The sequence below is a fragment of the Chelmon rostratus genome, chromosome 14, assembly GCF_017976325.1.
Source record: "Chelmon rostratus isolate fCheRos1 chromosome 14, fCheRos1.pri, whole genome shotgun sequence".
NCBI classification, from domain to species: Eukaryota; Metazoa; Chordata; class Actinopteri; order Chaetodontiformes; family Chaetodontidae; genus Chelmon; species Chelmon rostratus.
The window spans coordinates 6,234,085-6,257,924 of NC_055671.1; the positions used below are offsets into that span (position 1 = coordinate 6,234,085).

At 41.2% G+C, this 23,840-nt stretch overlaps 1 protein-coding gene across 5 annotated transcripts in view; it reads right to left on the reverse strand.

Moving 5' to 3' along the window:
* specc1 (sperm antigen with calponin homology and coiled-coil domains 1) overlaps positions 1-23,840 on the reverse strand; it is a 69,693-nt gene that overhangs the window by 12,671 nt on the left and 33,182 nt on the right. For all 5 annotated transcript variants that reach the window (XM_041951799.1, XM_041951800.1, XM_041951801.1 and 2 more), the window contains 9 exons: positions 17,953-19,520; positions 15,645-15,852; positions 14,927-15,000; positions 13,142-13,317; positions 8,555-8,718; positions 7,222-7,322; positions 7,037-7,112; positions 6,349-6,493; positions 3,324-3,426 (listed from right to left, as the gene is read on the reverse strand). In XM_041951799.1, coding sequence (XP_041807733.1) covers positions 3,324-3,426; positions 6,349-6,493; positions 7,037-7,112; positions 7,222-7,322; positions 8,555-8,718; positions 13,142-13,317; positions 14,927-15,000; positions 15,645-15,852; positions 17,953-19,520 — 2,615 coding nt within the window. The remainder of the gene's footprint in view (positions 1-3,323; positions 3,427-6,348; positions 6,494-7,036; positions 7,113-7,221; positions 7,323-8,554; positions 8,719-13,141; positions 13,318-14,926; positions 15,001-15,644; positions 15,853-17,952; positions 19,521-23,840) is intronic.

Here is a 23,840-nt window from a genome sequence, read left to right on the forward strand (position 1 = left end):
CTGACCCTCCCATCGGCTTTGTCCCTGTCTCACACAGCGGCTTTTCTGGCTCCGCGCTGGCAGATGAGCATGATATAAGAGCTTGTTTCCTGACTCCACCGCTCGGAAACAGAGAGAGGATGGAAAGTGAATGGCGATGGTCAAAGCTGCCTCTTCAAAGTGACCATTAATTATGTAGCCTGAAGAGCACAAGCATAAATTATAACTGGGTGACTCGATACTAAAGAGACAATTAGCATTGAATTATGTCCACAGCAGAGACGAGAGGGGCCGCAAAGTGCATGAGGATGTACTGTATTGATCAAACTAAACCTCACTAACCTTTATCAAAGCAGAACATGAGCAGGACGGACAGGAAGAAAGACAAAGCAGGCCACCTGGATGTGGTTGTATTTCGGGTAGTAATCGCTGTGCCTTCGCTGTCCTGGAGCTTCAAACAGTGTGAGAGACCGGCTGGTCTCTCTGGATATGAGGCCTGTAATTTGTGGCCTCCATGTGGACGGAGGCCTCATAACACTATAACGACCTGACCTTTCACCAGACATATGAAGCTCAACAAGTCAAGTCAACAAGATTTGAGCAGGAGCCTGTGGTCACATATGTTGTGGTTTAAAGCACTCAGCTGGGCTCCACATACTGTAACTGATGCACAGACACAATATGTCAGATGCACAAACAAATAGTACATATCCATGCATCCGACAGAACAGGAATCCCTGCACAAGATAGTGGAATTCACCAGAAAAGGGAAAAAGCTCCAGAGGCAAATAACAGCCATTGTTGTATATTTCTGAACAAACTGAAGTTAAACGCCAACGATTCAAAATATTCAGGAAATGGCTCTACGATGCTCTGTGGAAACTCGGTCTGATCGACAGATATACTCCCTTTAGACATGCAAAACATCTATTCTGAACAGGTCTGTGAAAAAACTGTTTGCTAGAAACAAATATTCATCAGTAATGCAAATAGACACGCAACATGATCAAATACCCTCAAGGCAACACAGAATAGGGCAGTCACACTTGTTCTAAAAATAGATATTTTAAAAGGTTAACTGCCTAATAGTCCATGAATGAATCCAATTACAGGTCAGGCACATGGTGCACATGGAGAAAATGCACAAACACGGAAGGATCGCAGCTCAGATCAAGAACAGTTACTCCAGGAGGGGACCGATTATGCCACAGACTGAAACACTCCTCGTAGCCAAATCTTCTTACTGCATTCCTGATACTTGCAAATAATCACACTGCTGCTAAGCCCTTTGTGAGGGGGGATCATAGGTCACATAGTTAAATGGGAAGGAGGCTCTATTAAGGGTTTCGTGTTGCTGGACTCAACTGTCCTGAACTGAACTGAGATTTTTAATTCCATTCAAGTTATTATTTAACAGGAGTCCAGTTAAATTTACGCAGTGGAGGAAAGTAACTAAGCACATTTACTCAAGCACGATACTTAAGTACAAATTTGAGCAACTTGTACTTGAGTTTTTCATTTGATAGCAGCTTAATACTTCTACTCCACAACATTTCTGAGGGAATATTATACTTTTTAGACCTCTGCATTTATTGAACGGCTTTAGCTAGTAGTTTACGTTGCAGAGAACAACTTTTACCTATCAAACATATGACAATCAAATAAATACAATACACGATTGTAGATTTAACTATACCCAACATGTCAGAAAGTAGTTCAAATTAGCTCCACCTTGACCAACTGTAACATTATAATAACACAAATAATCCATAATAACGTTGATCAATGAATGAACAGAAAAGTAAATTGTGAACAATTTTGATCATCGATTCATCATTTAACTCTTTAAGCAAGCAAACATGCCAGAAAGCGCTCTTGTTCCAGCTTCTCAAATGTGAGGACTATATATTATAGTAAACTCAGTATCTTTGGGGTTTGAACTGTTGGTCAGATCAATCAAGAAATTTGAAGACGTCACCTTGGACTCTGGGAACAATGATCAGCAGCAAAAGTCTTGAAATAGTCTAAATGATTAACCACAAGAATAATCTACAGATTTATCAATGAAAATAATTGTTAGTTGTAGCCCTGTAATATATAATAATACAACACTCAGCAAGGGCTGATTCTGCATAATGAATGCTTTGATACATTCTCCAGTGTGGTATAAGTACTTTTACTGAAGTAAAGGATCTGAGTGTGTCTTCCACCACTGAATTTAAGGCTCTTGGCTGGTGTTCTTGCCCAGGGCAGTTTATACTGCAGGGAGGGGTGTGAGGTAAACTGCCTGAAGATACCAGACTTCTTGACTTTGTTTAGCCTTTTAAAATCTTTGTTTTCATAAACTTGGATTTGCATGCTGGAAATATTTGCCATGCACTAGTTTCTATTTTAAAGAAGCCATGTTACTTTACAGTTGAGTACACACAGTGCCTGAGAAATAGGAACTATTGATCTATCAACTCATCTACTTTTTCAGACCATTTATCACTGGGAATGCTGGGCCTATTTTTAGCAGTAATCATCACCTGTGTCATTTCATACTTGGTCAAGCCAGAGCTACATGCTCTTACACTAAACACAGTCATTTCTGTTTATAACTATTATTAATCTTCTATTAGAATGCAGACAGAGCTGAAATTACTCCTCTCCCTCCTGAGCTAGAGTTTGCAGCCTGGGACCGGTCTTCCTGGTGGTAAGAGTTTTAGCATTAACTAGCTGGCATGCTGGCACATAAACATGATGATTACATGGGCAAATCTCTAATTCCACTGGACTTAATGGGCTCCTTAAACTGGGTATTAGGGGAGCAGCTAAGCCAGGTGATTGTCAGCACTTGGCTCCATGGACACAGGCAACACAGATGGGGACACAACACAATAACAATGCATAAACAAATGGACATGCATAAAAATAAGGAGGGCTATAAAAACACACACATATGTATAATTCCAGTGTGCCTGTAACACAGAGTGCTTTGCTTCATTGTTTCCATCACCTCTGTACCACAGTGACTTCATATGCCCAGTGAGATGACAGGCGAGTGAATGGTGTGTCTGCAAACACAGTAATGTGCCACTACAGTCTAACACCTCAGTGATGGCTGGAGAAAAAAAGAAATAACTACCAAACCCGAGGGCATAGTCAGACCAATACTGCATGAATGCAATATAAAGGGGGTGTGGGGTGGCGTGGGGTGGGCTGTCATCTCACTTTTAAATGAAAACCTGAAGAGTGTGAGACTAAAATAAAACTGTCAGACAGAGATGCAGAGAAAAGCAGGGTGTGAGAGTGAATGGAGCCCGCCTTGTATTTGAGAGCAGGCTCTGGCCTGTGATCCCTACCGGATAGCCTTCTGTTTTCTTCTGGCACCACTTCAGTAGAGCGTTTCTCTTAGATCCTCCATACTCCCTCGCCAGTGCAGCCAAGGGGTCCTTTCTTTCCACACTGTCACCAGGGAAACACAAACCGCAATCACATGCGCACACACACACACACACACACACACACACACACAAACACACACACAGGGACAGTTACAGTGTGTCACTTGGGAATGGTAAGTGTAGAGTTTGATTACACCATGAAACTATTCACGTCCACATGAAGTCAGCCTCATAAATCCTGTAATCATGTAGGTTGTGTTAGTCTCATAGTTTAAGACTGTGTGCAATTAAGTAGCATTTTTTCTGATGGAAATCCTCTTAAGGAATAAGTTCAGCGTGTCTGAAACTGATGTGATAACACATTGGAGCGCTCCAGGGACCTTTCATTTTTACTGCTTACTATTTTGTAAATATTGCTTTTAGATTAGTTAAAAATTGTAAACAGTCCCATTCACACTCCAGATGGGAAACAACTGAAAACTGCCATATAACGCAACAACATATGTGAAATAAGCTGTACATAATGCACGTGAGCTGTCTAATTTAGATGTTGCATCAAGTTATGATGAAACCATTAAGTATTTATTATAAGATCCCTTTGCTTTACCTTCATACATAGTCGATGTAATTTCCAAATGTTCCCTCTCTGAAAAGCACCTGAATTTCAGGATTTCCATCACCAGGGGGAACTCAATAGTTCCACATTGTTTTATCATTACCAGATTGAAGCTTTCCTGCAGTATATAAGTGTTAGAGTTCTGAGTTGGCTCAAAATTTGTCTGGAGTGAAGCTCAGTGTTGACTCTGGCTTTAAATGCAGGATGTAAAACTTTAGCACCATCTTGTTTGAGCCTCCCTCCTAGCTTTCTACCTCCATGGCCTCAAGCTTGTAAGTTTACATATAGTATACATACAGTACACTGACTGCACTATTACTATTACAACACAGGGACAAGAAAATAGAAATCAAGTGTTATGGTCAAATGCTTATCTACAGTATTATTCAGAGGGTCTGCTCCCTGGGGTTTGTGCTGAAGCTGAGGCCATGGGAAGACCACGAGACACGGTCATTGCTCTGAGCATGGTAAACATTTCACACGTCACAGCAGCTCTGCTGTTAAATTCATTATTTCTCTGTTTGAGGCACCGCAAGGCCAGAAGCAGCAAGATCCTGTCCAAACAAATATCGCAAAGGCGGACAGTGCATGCATCTATCAGCAGTGATAACAGCGGCTATATCGTAATCCTAAAACCATACCAAAGACGGTAATGTACTGCTGCTGATCTGCTGTTTGAGAGGGAAGGCCTGCATGAAGATCTGCAATACAGTGACAAGCATTTACACTTATAGCTAGGCTAGGTAATGTATTTTAGAACTATTTTTTGTTACATTTGTTAAACAAAACTCTAACAAAAAAGAAACAAATCTGGTAACTGTGGCTGTTGCAGGCCTGGAATAAGGCCATCCAATAATTTCATCAGTTACATGATTGGATGGCCGACCTTTCTGTTTAGCTACGGACCTGCCAACAACACGCACTCAGCCCGAGCACTCTTTACACAAAATGGGAATTTTGCATAGACTGGGCCAGTTAATTGAAAAAGAATTGAAGAGACTGCCCCAATGCTAACATGCTAGCTGTGCATCTGTGAGAACTAACACTAGTTATATTGTTTGTTGTTATGTACCATGTGCGCTGTTTACGTTCACTATGATAATGTTAGGTGATTTTTTTGACAATGATGCACTGTGCTCCTCTCCCTAACATGCTCTCATGGACACGTCCACCAGCAACATGTCAGGCAGTGTGCATTTATGTGTTTTGGAGAAGCGACTTTGGAGGGAGGTTTGAAGGGAGGATATGAGATTTTATCTTGTATAAATATATATCGTGTATACTTTCAGAATCTAGTTTATTCTTGCTGGCTTCTCCAACGTTGCCGACCCCAGCTTTAATATGTCAATATGTGAGAGTATTTAGACAGACAGATAATAATACTGTAAAATACGGATGGTGAAGAGCAGCGAGCTCAACAAATTCATGATACCAGAGGAAGAAGAGGTGAGGCTGGTCAGACAGGTTTTTTCCAGAAAAACTGTCATGAGCTTCCTTGAAAATGAGATTTTGTGAACTCAATGGGCCGTACCTGTTTAAATAAAGGATCTTAAAAATGATAAAGAAAACTGAGAGTAGTGTGTATTCATGGCAACAAGTCATATGCTGGTTGAAGATGAGGGTGTAGCTTCGACCAACTTTACCTTCTCATTATGATAACACTAACCTGTTGCAGCTGTAGTTGAGCATGGGTCTGACTAAATGGAGTGGTACAATTGGTCATGTTTGTGTGTACAGAGAGAGGAGTGGTCTGTACAGAAAATGATGCCAGCAGTCAGATGACAGCATGTTTGTTTAGCATCTGATAAGGGGACACTGCATGCCCTGTGTGAAAGCCATGGGCACAAAACATCTGGGACTTCAGTGCAATAAGTTATAGCATTAAATAACATTAACACCAAAACCTGTTATCAGAGATCTTCACGGGGAACTCATGTTTTACAAAAACGCGGAACTAAAACAGTTTTTCCTGTGAGTCATAATTCCACTGCAGAAAAAAAAAAAGCCATCTCAATCTATGTACCCTATTCTAAACTCTGAAGTTGTATTTCTTTGAAACAAATGTAAAACTTGTGGTAAGACTTTTTTAACAGTTCAGAGAAAACTGAAATGACAGTATCTCACACCGACAGTAAGATTTTTTTCTTGTGCTATTAAAAGTCAGTCTTGAAGTTCAATATGAGACTAAATGACTCTGACCAAACGTTATGGTGCATGTAGAGAACTCATTATTTAAATGGATGTTTATTACTCTGTAGCGAGGGAAGGGAAGTTAAGATTATTTCACTAGCTCGCAGGAAACCTTATTATCCATCTCTAAATGATCTCGCAGTGACTTATCAAACAAAATAATTTGGGCAGGCCCACCTCAGCTTGCTGCTGCCTCGGTTGTAGCTGAAGGATGCTGTGCGGCTGCTGAAGGAGGCGGGGGTTTTGATTACAGACTCCAGAGAAGGGCTCTTCCTCATGAGGCTGGTAGGTTTAAGGTCTTCCACGCAGCCCGACAACTTCTCTGGGGGAGTGAAGGGTGCAGGAAAGGGGGGGAGGTAAAAGAGAAAAAGAGAATGAATCAGAATCATAATTTACTTTCATCAGAAAATCAGAAAAGGCAGCTAGTGGAATAAGATCAGGGGAGTGATGAAGACTTTTCAAATTGTTTTACTAAAATGGTTCAGTGCTTTAAAGATCAGGGCTTTGATGCTCATGTTACTGTACGTTTCTCAGTCAGCTCATCAAGGTAGGCCCTGGAACGCCTGATGCTGAGGCGTGCTCAGTCACATGCACAGTATTTGCTTTCTAAGAACAAATCATAAAACTACCCTCAAAAGCAACAGCAGTCGGATGTTTGCACATCTTATTCACTTGACTCTCTGTGGGGAATAATTACATCTGATATTTCTAAAGGCAGTGACTCACAGCAGTACTTTGTCTGGCTGTCCACCTAAAAGCAGTGTGCAAGGCCATTCATTTGTCCCAGTGTTACTACTAAATCAAATAAGGTACATGTAAATAAAATATCAAGACCTCCACCTGAAACTGTATCTGTGTTACGTACCATATTGATGGGAGAATTCTCCATGATTGATCCTTTTTTCCAATGTCTTTGATAGTGGTTTTACGTATGACTGTCTCTGAAAGAACAACACAAACACGGATCTCATCATATCAGAGCCTGAAGAGGTTTCACTTCACTAGGAAGTCTCTTTTACTTTTTAGAAGGAAAAATATCTTGGTGTATACCTGGATTGGGGGGACAGCAGCAGCGGGTGCGGTGCGTACGGGGATGCCACTCAGCGGGCTTCTTGGGGAGGAATGCATTTGAACTGTGTGGCCTGGTCCATCTGAAACACCAGATAATATACCCACTGATTACGGTTTCAAAAGGGAGTCAAAAGCCGGTTTTAATATTAGATATTATCAGTGAATAATTATGACATTTAGACTTCAGCATAATTATTGTAAATGAGGAACTGTTCTATTTGATTTAAAACCAGGAGAATACCATTCAAACATTTAGCCAACGGTCGTTAGGCCTACAGTATCCACACTTTTCGTCACATTTTCTCAATCTTGTTAATTTATTATTTGATTACTCTCAGCGTCCACAGTTGTTTGGTACGCCTTTACAGCCTAAAGCAATCCAACACAACATAAAGCCATTAAGTCTACTTTTATGATGCCAAAAATGTTCAGCTTTGTTGACATTGTCATAGAGGCAACAGTTAAATTACATGTTTAGCATTGAGCCCATGGTCAGTGATGGTGTTGTACTGGACTGCATTATATTCACGGGTTTTTTTAAATATTCTGCCCCCTGTATGTAAATGGGTGAATTTCACAAATACCTGTCAATATAACACAGTCCATCATTGAATTTACTCATTTTCAATAATGTCACCAAAAACTGAACATTATAAACTTTGTAAAGATGGATGTTATGGCAGAGTTGTTGTATTGGAAAGCATTAGATAGTACAGGCAGGCCTAATAAGAGTGCATATTTTTCATTTAAATGACAGACTTGTAACATAAAAGTGAATTGTTCTTTTCTGTCAAATTTGTGTTATTGCTGCTTGTGTTAACACAACACTGAACATCGAGGTATTTGGAAAGTCTTTTTGCTAAATGAACATTTTTGTAGCAAAATGTGTTCAGAGGCAAATTCTGAAACTTCAATATTATATTGAAGTGCGGTAGAAACCAGCTCTGCATACTTATGCTACAGTCACTGACGATGTTTTCATTTGCTACAATTACAATATGCTATAATACAAGCTGCTGAGAGCATGTGACAAGAACAGCCATTGTCCCCCACCCCACCTTCATCACCACCTCCATCAGTCGCAGATTTATGTAACACATGACTCTACTGGCAAGAACAGAAAAAACCCTCCAACCTGCCTGAGGTCAGCCCAGGACCCACAGTCCCACCACTTCTCTTCAGAGAAATGACAGATATCAACACTGGAGCTCTCACCAGCTGTTCTACTCTATAGTTACACTGCTGTGTTGGGATTCCCTGTGTGTGTGTGTGTGTGTGTGTGTGTGTGTGTGTTGAGGTGCTCGGTGCTCACTCTGCCCCACAGTATCAAAGGACTTAATAAGGGATTTGACAGTAGCTCCGGGCTCTGAGTCGGCATCTCCGCTGGCGTCTATGGGTGCGGTCGGGATCATGGAGATGCCGCACCAGTGACGGCTGTTATCGGAGTCAGACACCCTCACCTCATCACCTTGGGACCTAACAGAGACAATGAACAGGGTTGCTGTGTACAGACGTACATAATATATACTCCTGGGGGGAATCTGATTGTATGTGCAAGTGTGAACTGCAGATTAGACTTAAAACCCTCACTTTATCTCATATCACATGACAAAATCATGTGATCACAGTTTGAAGTTTGAACTAAAACTGTCAATAATTGATGAGCAGTTGCAGATAGCCAGATCTAAATTTTGAGCACAAAATCTGAGCAGCCCAATCATTAGGACATTTTCTGTCTACTTCCCCTGCTGAACACTGGACTGCAGGCTGCAGTGTGAGGGATTTGGACTGCCTTTATCAGTGATGGATGAGGAATGAATGACAAGTAAAGCATTTCTGCCTTAAACAATGCACTCAACTCACCTCTGAGAGTGTAGACTGAAAGAGATACACAACCACAGTTGGACTGGTGCAGTTCCATTTATTCATTTGCCTAATGAACAACAAACATACATACAATACACTTTTATGTATTCTTTCACATGCACAAAACCAGTCACAACCAGTCTTTCTTTGCAGAATAAATTAACAGCACATTCACTGTATTGTTCATTAAAGGGCTTTACTACAGACAGAAAAGGACCTATCACACTTTTACCATCTTACCTTTTTCTAGACGGTATTTTTAAATATATCCAAATGTTTACATTTTGAGCACCAGTACCTTATTATCTGGTAGAACAATATGGCTTTAAACAAAAATGCACAAATTGAATATCTCTGATAAAAACTGGACTTTAAGTAGAACCTGAGATCCCGCGATACGCCGTTATACTACAACAACACAGAATACTGTGAAAGGGTTTGTTTTAAAGATGAAATCAGCCATGTGATAGGTGACATATCTGTCGAAATGAGTGACATCACAAAACGTGAGGATCTGATATATTATGATGGATGCTGAAGAAGTATCTAAATATGCTTGACATAGTATTTTCAAGATTGATCAACAAGGAAGAAGTATCTTGAGAGCCTTGAGTGACAGTAGCGGGTCTGACAGTGGTGCTTCAAGGGAAAAATAATCCTTTTGGAACCTGAAGCACTGTCTTCTAAGTCTTTGTATTAAAATGGACCCTCAACCTTTTGGTATGTTTGCAGAGAGTAACAAATTACTCTTTGGCAGTGCTCTGGATGTGTCAGTGTGGCTGGCATCAAAATCAACCTGGTTATTTTACTTAGCACGTAAAACTCTGTAAATTTAAGAGGAATACAGTAATCATCAAAAATACATGTTCAAACAGCAACAGAGCAGATAATACCAGTATGGCCACATGACTGTCACCTGTGTATGGTCATTGTGTGTTCTATAGTGCCACCTAATGGCTAAATATACCTTTTCAACTAGATTGAAGTTTATTTTTTTCAGTAAACAGAGGTCAAAGTGAAAGTAATTTGACCAATAGTAAAAAAACAAAACAAATGTGAGGTCCAGCACACAAACCATAAGACACCTAGTTTTTAGCAATTTACAACCTCAATTCCAAATTTTTTTTATGCTGTGTAAAATATAAATAAAAACAGAATGCAATCATTTGCAAATTAACTGTTTACTGACAACAGTTTTACAAAATGTTCCTGAGCCCATGTAGTAACATCCTTCATACAGTCATGTGTTCAGAAAGTGGTGAACCTCACTCCATCCTTGCTTGTCAACTTTCCAGGAAGCTCCTTTCATACCCAATCATGATACTATCACCTGTTACCAATCAACCTGTTTACCTGTGGAATGATCCAAACAGGTGTTTTTGGAGCGTTCTACATCTTTCCCAGTCTTTAGTTGCTCCTGTCCCAACTTGTTTGAAACATGTTGCTGCATCAAATTCAGAATAAGCAGATATTTACAATACTCAATGAAGTTGATGAGGTAATTAAATATACATTAAATATATTGTCTTTGTGCTGTTTTCAAGTGAGTATATGTCAAAAAGGATTAGCAAATGATCACATTCTATTTTATTTTTATTTGATACACCATCCCAACTTTTTTGGAATCAGGGTTATAGGCTCCGCTGCATTACTCTAGCCTTAAAATGGGGACTTTATGATGTTAAAAGTCTGACTTTGTTCTGTCATAATGCTGGCAATCATAACTGTTTCAGCTTTTCCACTGACTAAATATTTACCAAGTCTGCTTGTTTCATGATGCTTTTTGTAACACATCCTTACCCTCTACCATCTCAACTTTCCAAAAAAGGCACAAATCAGCTTCGCACAGTATGAAATGGAGAGTCTTTCGAACGTATGGCATTTCTTCGATAGAGGTCAGGAACATTACAAAGAAAGAATACATTCATTGAGAAATAAAAATACAGAGCTATTATTCAAAAGGTTTCAAAAGACATGTAGAGAAATGGAAGCCAGACACTGTGTCATGAGACTCTTTGAGTGCTGCATCCACACTGGTCAGCGTGGCTTAGAATGAGACTGGTTTACCACATTACATTTTGAATGACACAGAAAGGTAATAAGTGCAACAATAACACTATGTTCACATGGTGCTGAGGGAGGGGCACTTCTCTAGTGCCCTTCTACTGCTGTCTTGGTATCAAAAGTGGCTCCGGTGCTCATTCTGAAACGAAAGAGGAAGGAAGATGAACTACTGCATACAACTACTACATAAATACAATTTACTAATTATATTTGCGTTGTACATTTGCATCTTACTTTTCTTCTTAATATTGGTATTATGAAAAGCAGACTTTTTGGCACTTATTAAAACTCTGTTCCATGCATACCTCATAAGATAAGGCCACTCATAATGTCTAGTTACTTAATCACCCAGTGATGAAGACGTGATGCAAATGTATCTGAAGCAGATGATGCATAGCATGAGTTTAATCCAGTCATGCCATGCTGACCATCCTGCTATTTAATCAAAAAAGTAGGAGCGTTATTCATTCAAAGAACAGCAGGTGGCACCAGATACATCTACTTGAATTTCAGGTTTAAAGAACCAGGCCAAGCAAACCAAAAAGGTAAGATAGACCCTGAAAGTGCAGTCAGCCAACATACGGAAAGACAGACAGAGTCAGACAGGCTGAAGCGGCAACACGAAGCGAGACACAGACAGGAAGGTCAGTGAGCAGCAGCAGCAGCACACAGGGCAGGGAGAGGCAGGCTGGCTGAGAGGGCTGACAGGGCAGGGAACTCACCTGGACTTTACAAAGGGAGGCTTGTCAGAGGGACATCTTTGACAGAGTCATCACAGGGAGCTGCTGGAGGTGGGGAGCGGACGCAGCGTAACAGCTAATCTTGGGGAAAGTTTGCTGATTTAGCCAAACTCTAAAACCAGTAATGTAATGTACTAAATTCACAAGAACTGCGAGGAATTAGAACAAGACATATTTGGTTGTAAACCAAATATTTATTTTAGTTTAACTATTTTTCATATACTACAATTGCTCTCCTGAGGTTTGTGAGGTGATACAGTATGACATCTACATCTAGTAGAAATGATTTAGAGAGTATTTGCTTGCACATAGGATTACACCATGACTGGCCACACAGATAAACAGAGCGCTGTACAGTAGCAAATCTAAGCAGACTTTGCCACAGGAAGTATTTCACTTTGCATGATAATGACAGGGGACAACACTGTCAAAAACATCATGGCATTTTCACTCTCAAACACACTTATATACAGTATACTCACAGTCAAACCAATACAATGCTCTCTATAAATACATCAATCACATTACTGCATGGCCACGGTGCAACAACACTGCATGAAATCTTAAATAGCATGATACCCGGGCGTGGAATATTTCCAGTGAAAAGTGTAGTGAAGACTGTGTTAAACTGGCTTCTTTGTAACACATTTGGAGCGAAGCAGCATCTGTGGTTTAGGCAGATCTGCCACCACATCTGCCTTCTCATATAATAATAGCCTCTAATCAGGATACTGTAGTGTATTGTGGAGTGTCAGGTTTGAATGTTATATAGGGCAACGGTCAGTGTGGAAGAGGGAGACAGAGAGGGCAGCAGCTTAAAGGAGTAGAATACACAGAGGAAAATACCGCAGGAGACTGCTAATTTACCAACAGAGTCTGCCAAATCCCAGGAACATTAACTCTGAAACTCCAAAGATTTTATCTTGCGAAATACCAAGATATGAACTAAATAATATCTACACTAAATACTTTCTGGTACCAGATAGGAATTTGGGAAACCTCTTAAGCAAGAGATTCTTGGGAGCTAAAATTATAACATATTACTGTTTGTAACACACATGGTATAAAACACTGGATGGGCACATGGCAAGACTCTGGCAGGTATCTCATATCCACATTGTGTTCAGAGAGAAAGGAACTGCAGCCCAATGCTGAACAAGGGGAGCCGAAGGGTGGGTGTTTGGTGGAGTAGGAGGAACAACAAAAGAGGAGTATTGTGGAGATGGTACCTGACTCCCTGCAGGGCCTCAAGGTCTGTAGAGAGCTTTGCACTGCGATCCTGCTCCTCCTGCAGCTGCCTCCTGAGTGTACGCAGCTCCTGCTGAGCCTCCACCTTGATGTCGTTGGCCACCACCACTGCTGTCTGGAGGTCCGCCTGGAACCGTCGCCACTCCTCTTTTTCATCCTAAAGACAAATGGATATATACTGTACAGGTAGATACAGATGCAAATTCATACAGAAATCATCAGTTGACACAGGATCTGCTTGTAAACCCTGAGGATTTATCTGGATGTCAGCATTCACTGGTCCTAAAGAGATGTCTAACAATAGATAAATGAAATCTGATGAACAAATGATACACAAGCAATTAGTACTTTCTCGTATTTACTGATGATGCTGTAAAGCTTTTGCAGACTGGAACACTGCAGGCTGCAGACTGCAGGCTGGAAAAACTATATGAGACTATAGGATACTGGCAATGTCTGTGACATTTTGTCCCATCACAATCCATGTTTTGTTAACTAAAGTGTCTGCTCTTTGTAACACAGATCTGTGGAAGTGAAAAAAATCACAATCCAAATTCAGAAAACCTCAGAAAGAAACTGTTGCTGAAACTCCAATGGCTACAAAGAGGTTAAAAATCACCTCAAGACAAGCAAAATAAAAAAAGAAAGAAAAAAATTCTTTGGATCTGAAGATCAAAAGGGAGGTAGAACAACAGGTGCTCCTTTCTTTGAAGCAGGCAAAAGACAATGAAAACTGAAGAGACCTGCTAAAGTAAAGAAAGGTCTATATTTAGTGTTGTAAAGGCAAAGGTCAGTACCTTGTAGATTTGTTTTTTGGCTGTCTTACTTGCTACATTTAAAATCTTTCCCTGTTTTTTTTAATGTTTTTTGCAGCATGTAGTAAGACTTGGGTGTCCATGAATCAGCAGTCAGGCAGATACATGAAAGAATTACGAGGATGTTCCAAAGATAAGAACAGAGAGTGCTGTACTAAATCTATATTAAGGATATGACAGTGAAATCCAGGAATTTGTTATCTAGTGTACTTGATAATGCCTGTTTTAAAAACCATGGAGAAAATCAGCACATGCCAAAAGATACACTTCTGCCCAAACAGCCAACCTGAATGCTACTAAAACAATACTCCTGATGACTCCAAGGTCCAGCGTGTTGGTAAAAAACAAGGGAAAAACTGAGCACTAGAATGTCATTTTGACCTTAAAGTGATACTCCACCCAAAGTTTCTGTTTTGACTATCACTCACTCATCCCTGTGGGGCTCAGAGATGGCTGTTAAAGAGAGGACAGTGGCTATGGCAGTAAAGTCATCATCCAACTGTTTACTCACTCAGTTCCTAACACTCATCATTTCACTATAATATGGGGAATGTAAATTCACTGCGTGTGTGTCATGCTTAAGCTGTCATCAAAGATCCAAAGCCACGCCAGAAGTAGCAGATTTCAAACACCAAATTTAGCTTCCATTACATGGGTGAAGGTTAAAAGGAGAGACAAGACAAGAGGAGGGGAGACTATGTGTTGGTAACATCTGACAAAAGGTAGATCTGATCTTTGGAGGACAATTATACAGTACATGGCTAAAATAGCTAAGTGAGTCACCAGGACATCCCCAGGACTTTTGAGACTTTCTTCTACATTATCTTTAAAACAACCTGAACCATTTTCATTTGGTTTACAACTGCCTGTGATGGGGATCCTAGCTGCTTTAATTACAGGTTAAAGACATTTAAAGGAGCTTTATGGGTCAGCATATTGAAGCATTCTTACCTTCATTTGTCGACTCAAGCCTTTCAGTTGTCGGTCTGCTTCAGCTTTCTGCTCCTCCAGCTTTTTGACTAGATCTGCAATGACAAATTCAAGGTTTTTCAGAACTGCAGATCCAAGTGTGTAGACTCAGGCAGAACCACACAAAGGAAACGCAGCATTCACAACTGAACTGCTCAGTTTTCAGTGTGGTGAAGATACAGCAGACAATCTATGGCATCAAGACCTCAACAACAGTAACAGTTACTTCTGGACAGTTTTAGATCTTTCAAGAAATGTTTCTCATCACTGCAACAATATTAGATATCAGACCAGTCCCATCTGCCACGATTTCTAACAGCTTGTGGAAATACACTGTATCCAGCAATACAGTACAACATTTCCCAACTGCACTAATGGCAGATGTGTGAGTGTGCCCTCAATTTGCATTTGCTTTTCATATACCCTCAGTTGCCAGTTTATGAGGTTATTTAAAAGGTAAACATGGCTGAAACGAAAGCAGTCTAATATAACAACCCTGCAATAAATTCTTCAAGAACAGCATAATGTTTAGTTTTTGTTGGAGCTGTTTATAGAGGCATTGCTTCAACTGTTTCTGTTTGTCCACTTCATTAATATAAATGAGAACAGACCAAATATTAGAAACCTCTGACTGATTCACTTCTCTAGATCACATTTAAGGCTGCAGGTTAGAACTGAACAGCCAGTGAAAAGGACGTACTTTCCATGTCCAGGACAGCTTGGTTGGTGTGACAGTTGACTGCCCTCTGCTGTTCCACCTGGTCCTCCAGTTCAAAGATGGTCTCCTTCAGCTCCTTCACCTGGTTCTCAGCCTGGATCCCGATCTCCTCCAGGGAAGTCACTCGGCTGCTGAGCTCCTGCTCCCTCCTATCGGCACGCTCCTGAACCTGCTGGCATTTGGCCTCCATCTGTGTGTGTGTGCATTTGTGTGAGCATGATGGGTTTAGTACAGAACTGGCTTTAAACAAAGAGGCAGTGTTTCATGTGAGAGTAATTGCAGGCTGTCACTGTGCTAATTAGATGGAAGCGTTTAAGTCACATTTGGCTCAAGACCGGATGATTTATGATATCTTCCAGACATTCTTGTGGTGCAGTGTTTCTATTTGATCTTGATGGTGCTTTTCTACACCTCTGTCTTTCAAAAGATAAGATAAAAGATGCTTTCTATAAAAACATTAAGATTTTGGGTGCACATGAGAGCTGGATGAAGGAGATAAGCAGTGTGTGTGAGGAAACTGCTGACCAAAATGTCAGGCTGAATTACGTTGTGCTATTTATCAGACATACTAGACTGTTTGGTCTGATGAAAAAACTTGTTTACTTTACCTTCAAGTAATATAATTTAAAAAGTAACAACTGACTCTAATTAGCCTTAATACACTGCATAAATTGTAATATGACTACAGCACATTGGTACATATGGCATTGTTGGAACTCAAACCAGAGATTATTCTACCCCAGCTTCCACATCTGCCGCTTCACGTTCTTAAAGGTTCAGGTTTTGAATTATGATAAAAGTAATACTGAAATAAGAATAAATATAAACATTCAACTACATTGTGAATGGTAATGAGCGGCTATGCTGGAGTCCACGCAGTGATGTTTACACAACAGCTTAACTATGTCTGACAGTGAGAGTTTGGCCACAGTGTAAAGTGGTGACATGCTAGGTGACAGTGACTCATGGAAATAAGAGTTCAGTCTGGATTAGATCTGACTGCATCGCTGTGCTCTCTGCTCCAACTACTGAATTACACTGAAGCTGACGCCAGTGCACCGTGATGACTGCTGAGAAATGACTGTAATGCAGATCTCTGTGAGCATAGTATCCTAAAATAAGTAAATGGTATTGTGGGGCAGGACTGACACCACAGGGCTCTAATAAATTAGGATGTTTGTGAGCAAAGTTATGGAGTGGCCTCACCCTCACACCCATGTGGCAGAGGACAGGAGTGTGACTCACAGGGTCACATACTGTTGGACCACCCTTCTGCTGGCACAGCAGTCACAGACTAACAATGGTGACATCACGAAGATGATGGTGACACACCTCATATTGGAGTCAACAACCACCAACATGACCACAAACCCACACTGCCTCAGCCGCTCTGGTGTTTGTGGTGTTGCGGGGGAAAACCAAAGTGACTACTGACAAACATATGAAAACAATTTGAGTTCACATACTGTGCTGGTGAAGAAAGTGCCCACTGCCAGCTGTCAAGCCTGTGTAATGGTCACGTCTGAACTATTGTGGAAAATGTGTGTCCTCATGTTCACATTTAATAGGTGGTGACCGAGCCACGAATTAGTAATAATGTCATGGCCGCCCAGTGACGAGCATTTTTTAATCATTAACCATTGCTAGACTGTTTATACAACTATTAACTGGGCATATAGCTGTAGCATTTTCATCTTTTCTCAAATCTATTCCTGAAATTGCAAGTCAAGTGTCTGACCAAAAAAATGAAGTAACTCTTTCTAAACAAGTGAACAACTTACTTTGTATTTTCATAGTTTAAAGTAAATGTAGATTGTTCTATAGGGAATTCCTGAAAGCTTTGTCATACACAACACAAGTAATGAGCTCATTAGGACAACAATACGAACGAACACAGTGAGTCACATATAATTCAAGTCCTGGGTTGTACACACACCACCGAGTACAACACAATGGAAGCAACCAAGTGGAAAATGTTTGAACTGTGACATTCTCTAACCAAAAGAAAATCGTCCAGTTTTAAATAGATTCATCTGAGTTAGTCTCCAAACATTGTATCCAGACAAACAACATGTTATATTTGGTGATAAATACTAATGTACTTTGTCATGTTCTGACTGAAACCCCTCCTGTGAGTTTTTCTTACTTATAACATCAGTAACTTTCAGTATTCCCTTTATAGTGTATTAACATATTGTGCTTTAACAACAGAACCAACAAAGGAGCAATAAATCATAAATACTACAACTCCCAAGATGGAAATTGAGTTGTAACCTTTCACCGCTCCTACCTTGGACATTGTGGCTTGCACATGCTCAGTCTCAGCCTGGGCCTGTAGCAGCTCCTGCCTCAGCTCTGTTAGCTCCACCTCCAGCCTGTCTCTCTCAGCATGAGCTGTCTTCAGCAAGTTGTGTACCTCAGTACTGTCACTGGCACTCTGCATGGCCTTCAGCTCACCCACTTTTTGCCTCTCAATGTCCACCTGCGCCTTCAGCCTACTGTTTTCCAGTCTGAGACAGTCTGCTGTTGCCCTCTGCTCCTCTGCAGCCTGTGCTGCCTGACCTCCGGCTTCCAGCTCCCTGTCCAGCTGGGCCTGCAGCCTGTCCATCTCCTCTCTGAGGCAGTGCACCTGGCCCTGGGACTCCTGGTGTTCTTCTTCCAGAGCCCGCAGGCTGCCCGTTAGCTGCTGCTGGATGTCCACTAGCTTCTCCCTCTCAAAGCGGGAGCTCTCCACCAGCTCGGCATACCTCTGCTCCAGCTCGGCCAGCCGAGGCCCTTGGCTACCCAGCTCCTCCTCCCTCTGGGCCTGAGCTTGGGCTTGCTCCTGAAGTCGGCCAGCCAGTGCCTCATTCTTCTGGACCAGCACCTCCAGACGTTCTCTCTGTTGCTGAAGTGAGGTTTGGAGGAGGCGCTTCTCCTCGGCATGACGCTCATTCTCGGCTGTCAGCTCCTGCACCACTTGCTGCTGGTCGGCCAGCTCCTGCAGAGTTGCCTGCAGCTCCTCAGCTGTGCTGTGGTGGCTCTCCTCCATCTTGTGAATCTGTTCTGTCAGGCTCTGCACTGACACATCCTGCCCCACTGCATTGGTTACTGCCCCCACTGCAACAGCTTCCCCGCTGATACCGCTGCTCACTGACTCTGAACGTGATGGGATCTTCTCAAACTCAGAGGAGTCAGGCGATGGCGAGCCCTTGGTGATGTCAGAGCTGGAGGAGACAGAGGTTTTAAGAGGGCTGGCAGTAGAAGGGAGACTGTCCTGTTGTGGAGCTGAGGAGTTGGAGTCTGAGGGCAGGCCATTCACCAAAGGCTTGGAGGGACTGCTTGTGTTTGTACTAGAGAGAGGAGAGGCCTCCAAGCTAAGCAGCTTTTCCTTCAACACCTGGTTCTCCTCCCTGAGTGCTGCCAGCTCTCTCTGAAACTTCCCGTTCTTCTCCTTCAGCTCTCCAACCAGCACAAGGGCCTCCGCCACCTGTCCCTGCTCTTGATCTGCAGCAGGCTCTTTGGGTGAGACAGAATTGGGCGACAGTGAGGAGGAAACAGTGGAGGCTTTACCTTTACAGCGCTGCAACTCCATCCTGAGATTGCTGATCTCCAAGTCTTTAGCCTTGGCCTCGGCCAGCAGCTCTTTCACCTGGCACTCCAGAAGGCCCCTTTCCTGGCCCTCTGTATCTCCGCGGGACTTGGTTGAACTGCGTGTCTGTTTTGCCAGGGTAGAGAGGCTGGAAGTGCTGGCACTAGAAACCATCCTCTTAGTGGTAGAGCTCCTAAGCTGGTCCCTCAGAGAGATGCGGTCTCTTGTTATGGTAGAAGGGATTTCTCTTGGAGCTGGGATACCAGACTTCTTGGCTGTTTGTGCACCTGCAACACAGACAAAAACAAAAGTGATCAAAGCTGCATTTACTATAGTCCATCCACAAAGCAGTTGATGAGCAGCTGTCTGATTTATAACTGTGAATGTGAAAAGAGTTTTTTTCCATTCATTTCTCTATTTCAGCTACAGAAACACTTCCACAGACAGACACTTTGATCATGAAGGCTTGTTTAATGCCAAACTATGAAACTATAAAATTATCTCCTCTTATCTCCTCAAAGGAGGGCTTCCATGCTGTATGTGGCCCACAAGACAGTCTGATCCGGCCCATGAGCCAATTCATAAACACACAAAAGACTTGGCTCTGCTCAAGACTAATAACGTACGTAAAAAGTACAATTTTAAATGGAAAACTAAGAATACTGAATGCCTCAGTGTTAATATACCAACAAATCTGATTAACATGTGTACTATCACGAAGGAAATAAAAACAGAACTGGATAAATGGGTACCCCTAAAGCTTAATATGAATAATCAAATAGAGATTATAAAAAAAGATTTTTACAATGATTCTGGTTCCTCTTTAAGTCCCTATCTTCAGAGATACCAATGAAGCAGTTCACTAAATGGAAAAGAATGATTTCCAGATCTACATGGAGGGCTCGGAAGTCTAGGGTACGACTCAACACACTACAGTTACCAAAATAAAAGGAAGGAATGCCTCTTCCATGCCTGGAGGATTACTGTAAAATAGCACAATTAAGATGCTTAGTCTGGTGGTGCAGTGCTGATTACAATACAAAATGGAAAGAATTACGACAATTGGATCCACCTCCTGCATTCTTATTGGGTGATAAACTTCTAAGGTCATACATTTTGATAAATGAAATTGTAGACAATGGTTCCTCTCAATGTCTGGTACAAAAAATGTAAAACTGGAGAGAAATGAAAGACTGTTAAGATGGGTGACACATGATGCAGATTTTAGAGATGCACGGCTAGATTTGAGGTTCAAGTAATAGATGTGGAATGGTATTACATCATATTGCCTAATGCCAACTAATAAAGCCTGGAAAGCTTCCAATATTTTATTGACACCCCCTGTCTAGATAATCAGGATTTCTACAGATATTTACAACTCAGGCATCTCTTCAATAGGAATATTAAAATTAATGATGAAACTGAAATGAAACACATCAGTGCTTTCATTGATGTATACAAGGGCAGCATCCACAAGAAACTGGTATCAAAACATACTCATGTATGCTGTCTTTCCAGAACCATTCTACTTCATATTAAATATTAATGTTAAAGCTAAAAGGGAGAAATAAGCAAACACAACCCTGACTGAGGAAGAGTGGTTAAAACAATCTACCACCCCCAGTTCTGGCCAGTGGAGAGAATTTTCATAGAAGAATATTATCAGATTTTTACTACTCCTAGAAGGAAGTATTTACAGAACGGTAGACCAGAATATGGACATTACAGATGCAACAATTCAACAATCACTTTCACATATTTTGGAATTGTGTAGCAAACCAAACCAATTGGCAAAAGATGGTGACAGAAATAAATCCATTATGTGAGATGGATTTTAGTTCTAACACTAAATATTTAGTAATATTCTAACTGAATTTACCATTCAGGACAAGTACCCTCTTAAAGTTTTCCTAGCTAGCAAAAAAGAAAATTAAGAAATGGCTAAAAAAGGAACCACCAACAAAAGAAAAGTGGATAGCGACTATCAAGGAAATCTATGATATAGAGAAACTGGAGTTATTATTGCTAAATTATTGTATTGGGCCAATTGGTTATTACATATGAATATGGAGATTACATAGAAAGACTACTTTGAAAATACTGGATTGCAATTTTTTTTCTTTTCTGGTTTCCTTTTCCTGGTTCTTTGTTTGGTCCGTAGGTATACACCTGTTTTATTCTGTGTATTTGCTAAATCGATGTCATAGGACAATAGTAATTTTTATTTCTCTTGAGGAATGGATGGACTGAGACTGATGTGGACTTGTGCTAATCCCTACTTGATGCCCTGTTAGTGTTTTGTATGCCTTTCTTTCTTCTTTAGACTATTGAGAAAATAACCCTTAACACAAAGCTAATTGCTGATAACCTATGAGCTGTTTTTCAAACCTGGACAACCAGCTGAGCATCACAATATTGACATATATAATTACTGTGAATAATTTCCAGTGGGAAACATGCTGTCTACTTAGAGACCATTTTTACAGAGGAGTACAGATGACTGATCATCACATGGTGAAACAACAATCACCTGAAGCCCAATATCAGCAAAAGCAATGAGCCTGTGGTGACTACAATGCTTCAAATATGCAAAAAAGCTACAAACATGTAAAACATGGATGCTTCACACGCATCTTCAACCCGGCAACACAGAAGATCTCTACAATCAGCACAGTTTCAGGGTGAACACCCAAGATTAGTGTCACCAATTCAGTATCTGACTAAATGTGAAATATGGTCACTATCTGCCCTTCTGTTCCTGAGTCATAGCATTTGTAGGACCTTATGATGTCACAATGAAGCTGACCTTTGACCTTTTGGATATAAAATATCATCACTTCTTCATTTTATCCTATGAGACATTTGAGTGAATATCTAAATTCTAATCAGTTTATCCTTGAGACCGAGTGAAAACTTAAAAAAAATTCCCTCAAGATGTTCAAGAGACTGGAATGGAGATCATAGTGACCTTGACCTTTGATTTTTCTCCACCAAAATCTTATCACTTCTTCCTTCAATTTAAGTGGACATTTGTGCCAAATTTGAAGAAATTCCCTCATGGCATTCATGAGATAAGGTGCTTGCAAGAACGTATGTATGTACAGCGGGGCAGATGCACAAATGCCTCTGGCCATGGCTGTCACGGGCGCGGAAACATTGAAATGCAGATTAGTCAAATTAACATAAAGATCCACTTGGACTGCAAATGTGGTGCCAGCGGTGATACAACACAGATTCCACTTTCCAGTCAGGGAATTCTTAATTATCAACTGAAGTTTCTAAGATAAAAGTTTTCTAAGTAGAATTACCACAAAGCAGGCTTGACACTGAAATGGGAAGGTTAATGGAATTAGCACACAGACATGCTGGGACCATGAATTTGTTAACATCATGTAATGAGACCAATTGAATAGACAGTGTGTCACACACTCAGATACTTGTATTATTCAGCAGTTTCATGATGCTGGTCACTGTACTCTATTCACATATTGTTCTCTGTTTGGACAACAGAGCATCTGCCTGGCACAGTCTGTCTGTTGCTGTCTGTGGTCATTCATTGCTGCAGCAGAGCTTAACTGTGGCATTTCAAAAGGCATCAGCGTGGGTCGCTGCTGGTGCGAGCCTTTTCCAGCCCTCTCCCAAATACAGTACGAAGAGCATTTACAGATGCCCGCCGTGAGCAGGGTGCCGCCTGAAAATGCTTTATTGTTTGTTTTCAGATCATCAGCAAACAGCGATGCAGACACAAGGGGGTTGCTTGTTTCAAAGGATGACAAAGGTCCCTGTGCACGTGGAGCATTCAGGCACAAAGCAGCTTAAGCAGTGCACAGACAAAGACAGCCCTGTGTCTCTCACATGCATGCACCATCATCAAACCCACAGAGCAGAGACTAGACAGACGGCCTGTGTGCTGAGATAGACAGTGCATCACCCTGAGCAACACGCACACACACACACAAAATCCACAAACAAATGGCCTAGTTTGGAATGGAAATCCTATACCCTTGTGGGTTCTTTAAGTACTCTGCCACTGATAGCCACTTCGCACAGGCTATCCCCTTATTGAATGAACTAGCAACTGTGGCAAGAGCTGCCAACACTGGCACAGTTTCTGGGGTACAAAGCCGTTTAACATTCCCACAGAGTGCAGCTGTGGTTGAAAAAGTTAGGTGCTTTAAGTAGAGAGGTAAAGACATATCAACAGTGGAAATGGAAAATCTAAAACAAACTACACATTTAAAACAAACTCCAGCTTTTCAAAGACAACCTAAAATTGTTGAGCAAAGTATGAAAATCCGGGGCTATGAAAATGAAGAATGGCGGAGAGACACTCAACTCTGTCAGTCCCGAATGTCAGTGAGATTAGGCTTTCCGTTAAAAGCCACTCTTCAAAAATAAATCCAACCTGTCTGGATTCAAGAGATGCTACCATTTAAATTCATATTAACGCAGCACTTCATCCTAATCAGTTAGATTAGGACAGACCTGAACTTAAAAAATATCCGGGGTGCCATTAAATATCTACAGTCACTTTTCTCTGAACTTCACAGAGGATGAATCCATGAGTGACAGAATGAGGACAGCATGCACTCCTAAATTATGTACTG